Source organism: Poecilia formosa, unplaced genomic scaffold (genome assembly GCF_000485575.1).
Source record: "Poecilia formosa unplaced genomic scaffold, Poecilia_formosa-5.1.2 Scaffold188, whole genome shotgun sequence".
NCBI classification, from domain to species: Eukaryota; Metazoa; Chordata; class Actinopteri; order Cyprinodontiformes; family Poeciliidae; genus Poecilia; species Poecilia formosa.
Genome location: NW_006800127.1, coordinates 1,025,048 through 1,029,452, shown reverse-complemented (window position 1 = coordinate 1,029,452; position 4,405 = coordinate 1,025,048). Strand labels below are relative to the sequence as shown.

The window sequence follows — 4,405 nt, the reverse complement described above, 5'->3', positions numbered from 1 at the left end:
TGGAATCTGCATAAACCAATCATTCATGCTTTACCACAAAATGGAAAAGTGTTATTTTTGCTTAAGTTCTATCAGAAGATAATTATTGCCAGGGTTGTGATTGATTACAACTCTGTTTCTAACAGAAATAATATTATTATTATGGTCAGTGAAATTATTGCAGTTGAGAGACGATAAAGGGTGATGCTTAGCGCCACAATAATCAGTTTTCAAGCAATAACTATGCGCCGTTATCTAGTTTGGCTGGCCTGGATGTTGATGGTGCGGCTTTCTCGTAGCCTCACACAAGAACATCCAGAGTTCCTGTGGGACAGGCAGCGGAGGACAGGCAGAGAATCTTTACTGACAAGACACCCTGAGGGAATCTCAGAGGACGGCTCAGCTCAGCCCGGTGCCGTCTACTTCATTTTCTCTCTCATGCTGTCTGCGTCTCTACATCTAAAAGAGAACGTTTCACAGCTTCTTGCCACTAATTAAAACAGAAGATATTCCAAGTGAATCGTGCTCTGGAACGTCTGTATTCTTGGTGAGAATAAATTCTTCTTTTTTCCCCCATTTATTTTTTTTTTAAATCACTAAATAAAAAAGTGGTTGTTAACTCACCCTAACTGTGACAGTATGATTTGGCGTTGCTTTTAGGTGAGACAGAGGTGGAGCGCATTGAGGTTTTCTGTTGAGCTCATCTATGGGAGTCCCCAGCCATGCTTTGTCCAAGTTGCACTGAAAACTGAAAATCACAGGTCAGTGAGAATAGAGTTGGGTAAAATGGCACTGTGTGAACAGCCTTTTCTTTCTAAGACACCAACCACCATCTAAAGAAGTTGTACCTTTTACTAATCGCATCTGGCTGGCTCTCAATTAAGTCCTGACTCATATCAGACGAGCCGCTGCACTCCCCCATCTCCGCATCTTCTTCTTCGGTGCTTGTGGTGACAGGACAGACTTTTTCCTGAGTCAAACTTCCAGAGTGGGAATCTTTGACAACCTGCGGAGATTTTATATCCGGCTCTTTCGCAGAGCCCTCCGCACAGCCAACCGGACCATCACAACAATCCGATAGACTGTTGACTACAGTGTCACACGATGGACTGTCAGGACTCAGCATTTCCACATCACTGGGTGTGCCAGAAATTTTCCTGGGACTGTTACTAAGACAAAGGGTGAGTTTTGGATTTGACGGGTGTGCAGCAATGCAGGACGTTTTAACTGGGTGAGGACCGGGCGAACTGGCTCGCCTCGATTTTTGTCCATTAGCATCGTGAGCTTGGTCACTTCTGCTTTCTGAAGTGGCCGATTCATCCCCTTCACCTGCAGACACACAATCTGCTGAATTTAGACAAGCCAGGCCATCGGGTGTGTCCTCTGATGGTATGTGGTCTTTAGTTTGATCGGACGTTTGAAGCTCTCCTTTTGCATCAGCTTGTTGATCATCGCTCTTTACGTCTTTTGGCCTGGGGTCATCAGTCAAACTGTAGCAGAACAGGGAAAATAAGAGACTCAATAAAAGAGCTGCTCTCTTTAAAACATTTTGCCAATGGCAATACTGTGCGTCACAAAAGTATTCATACCTCTTAAAAGTTTTAAGTGTTATCACAATACAACTACAAATTTCAATATGTTTTATTAGGATATAGTGTGATGAAACGCCACGCATAGCTGAAGTTAAGGGAAAGGATGAAGTTTTCTAAAGTTTTGACAAAAACTAATTTGAAATATCTAGAAGGTAAAGAACTCGTTCTCCTTGTCTGAAACCACTGAACAAAATCGAGTAAAGCCAATTCTCTTCAGAAGTAATCCACTTAGTAAATAGAGAAGACCTTCTTGTAATTTAATCTCAGTATAAACACAGGTTCTCTTTTTTTCTTTTTAACACTTGGCAATCCTGCAAGAAAACCTGTTAAGATTTGGACTTGAGACCAAGTTGGAGATTTGCCTCAACAACGCTAGACCTTAAACATACAAGTAGAGCCACAATAAAAAAGGCTTCTTACACCAAACATTTATTTGTTAAAGTAGACCACTCAGCAAATGGTCCAAGTATGAAACTGCGTGGGAACTAACAGGACTTTAGAAAAAAAACCAAAAAAAAAAGATTATGTTCAGGAATGCACTTTACAATTATGTATAATTTACATAAGCATCAGTTTGTGTTTATAACATAAGTACTGAAAAAGTTTGAGATGAATGAGTACTACTGCAGTCCTTTCTCAGAAACAGGCAAAGCAAATAGCATCCATACCTACCGAAAGTTTCTCAGAGTAGAACATAAACTAAGCATGTAATGTAATTTTTTTTACACTTTACCTGCTTTGATGATCCATCTGTATCAGTCGTTTACAAGTCAAAGCAAACACACCTTTGAAGCAAAACAACAAAGTGAAATTATGAACTGTGCTACAACTACTACAAATCGACAAGAAGCTACTCCAAGATCTTTAAATAAGTAAAACAAGATTTAAGTTGGGTTGCATGTCCCTCACTCTTTTAAGGCTAATTTAAATGGACTGGCCCCCGTAAATATTTCAGAACACGAAGTAATACATATGAAATTGTTAAATAAAAGAGAAGACCAGATAACAAACAAGATGTCAGCAGTAAATGGAATCAGAAACTAAGACGAGCAAGCTAATTGACTAGATAATTATTCACAATCGATGAACCAGGAATGGGTGGTAGAGAATGTGTTTCTGAAGTATTTGTTTTTCTCCCGGTCTGACTGTTAAAACATCTTTCAGTGCACATCCCGACCCGAGTTGTCTTTGACTGGCAGAAAGATTTAAGCGCTTTTAGATCGTATTAGCTTCTGGAATACAGAATATAAACACCCTGAGCAAGCTAGCGGTACTGTCTATTTTTTTTTAAACAAAGAAATGTCCACTTACACCGGTGCACCTCTTAAAGGGAGCTGTTCAACGACAAAGCATTACAAAATCATCTTAGTACCTCTGTATGCAAACTGCGTCGCTCCAAATATTACAATTTAAACATTAACTTTCACCTCGTTTCTCCAGATTCCCCACCAAATCAAAATCGTTCTTCTTGCTCGCTTTATAGTGGCGGTTGGCAAACAGCAATCTGGTGCTTTACCGCCATCATGCGGTAAGGAGTATGAATCAGGCTGAATAAACCGGTTTTCATCAAATAACGTAAAATAACACTAAAGTATACATCATTTTCTTTAAAGATTTATGAGTGTGTTGTCCTTTCCTTTTTTATACCCATTAATTCGGTTCTTTCTCAGTAATATTTCCTACATGTTCAGTTGTTCCCCTCGAATTTTCATTCCTCAATCATTCTCAGATTCATCTCCCTATTGTAATGTTGCATTAAGTCCTGAGTGTCCAGCCGTATAATGATCTTTTTACATATTCTGTTTCTTCAAGGCCAAACTTCTACAAAGTTCTTTTCTACAAAAAGAACTTTGTAGTGTGGTTAAATGTGGTTAAAATTCTAACCACATTTTAATCTAATCTGTCCTCAATTTTGGCCATTTTTCCTTATTTTCTTGATTTTTTTCATAATAGTTATTTATTAGAGTATCAGGAAGATTTTCTGAATGACTTATTACTAAACTAAGAATGAACTAAAATCTCAACTTAATGGCTAATTATTTTGTCATCTCAACCCGACAATGGAATAATTTCTTCTGTGTCCAGATGGTCCAATATAATTCCCTCCCTATTTGAAGGCTGAATTCTGCAACAATCACTGCTACTTCTATAGTCTCTAGGATTTTTAACATAATAAAACTGCTTCACACTGCACTGGATAAATAAAATGTTTATTTCTGTTCTTTCTTTTTAATAGCCTCTATTGACATCCACAAGTGTGCCAGGTTGAATTTGGGTATTATGGGCAATGGTACTATTGGGTTGATATCTAATTTACTGATTGCATTCTGTATGGTTGTCCAACTAAATGTTTAACTATTCCAATCTATAAAACTGAAGCTTTAGTTGGATTACTTGCAACTGCATTTAACCACAAAGCCTGATTTTGAATGGCATGCAATTTACTTAGAAACTGTTTCAGAAGCTAATACATAAACTATACAACCATAAACAACTGTGTATCAAATCACACACCTGACTGCAAAATAACTAAAAGGTGCATACTGCCCTCTACTGTATAAGAAAACAGCAGATAGTCATATATCGCTCCTGTCCATGTCTGTCCCTAAGTGTTAGGAAGGGAAGTGTTAGAGCATTTCCCTTCTGGCTCTGTTCCTGTTCCCTCTCTGTTTAATATCAGATTAACTGGATGACCAGAGTCTGTGAACAGCAGTCACAGACTTCCTGTTTTAATAAATACACATTACACACATGGAGAAAATTGTCATTACCCTTTGTCAGTGGCTGTAAAAACCCACAATAGACACTGAAATAACTTGAAACTGAGAAAAGTC

General features: G+C 38.3%; 1 protein-coding gene across 1 annotated transcript in view; it reads right to left on the bottom strand.

The window, feature by feature from the left end:
* Positions 1-3,054, bottom strand: part of parga (poly (ADP-ribose) glycohydrolase a) — a 24,883-nt gene extending 21,829 nt beyond the window's left edge. Inside the window, exons 1-4 of the mRNA XM_016678693.1 lie at positions 2,883-3,054; positions 2,305-2,356; positions 828-1,469; positions 604-727 (exon numbers count right to left, since the gene is read on the bottom strand). Of these exons, the coding sequence (XP_016534179.1) occupies positions 604-727; positions 828-1,469; positions 2,305-2,321 (783 nt within the window). The 5' untranslated portion in view covers positions 2,322-2,356; positions 2,883-3,054. The remainder of the gene's footprint in view (positions 1-603; positions 728-827; positions 1,470-2,304; positions 2,357-2,882) is intronic.
* Positions 3,055-4,405: the final 1,351 nt, after the last annotated feature.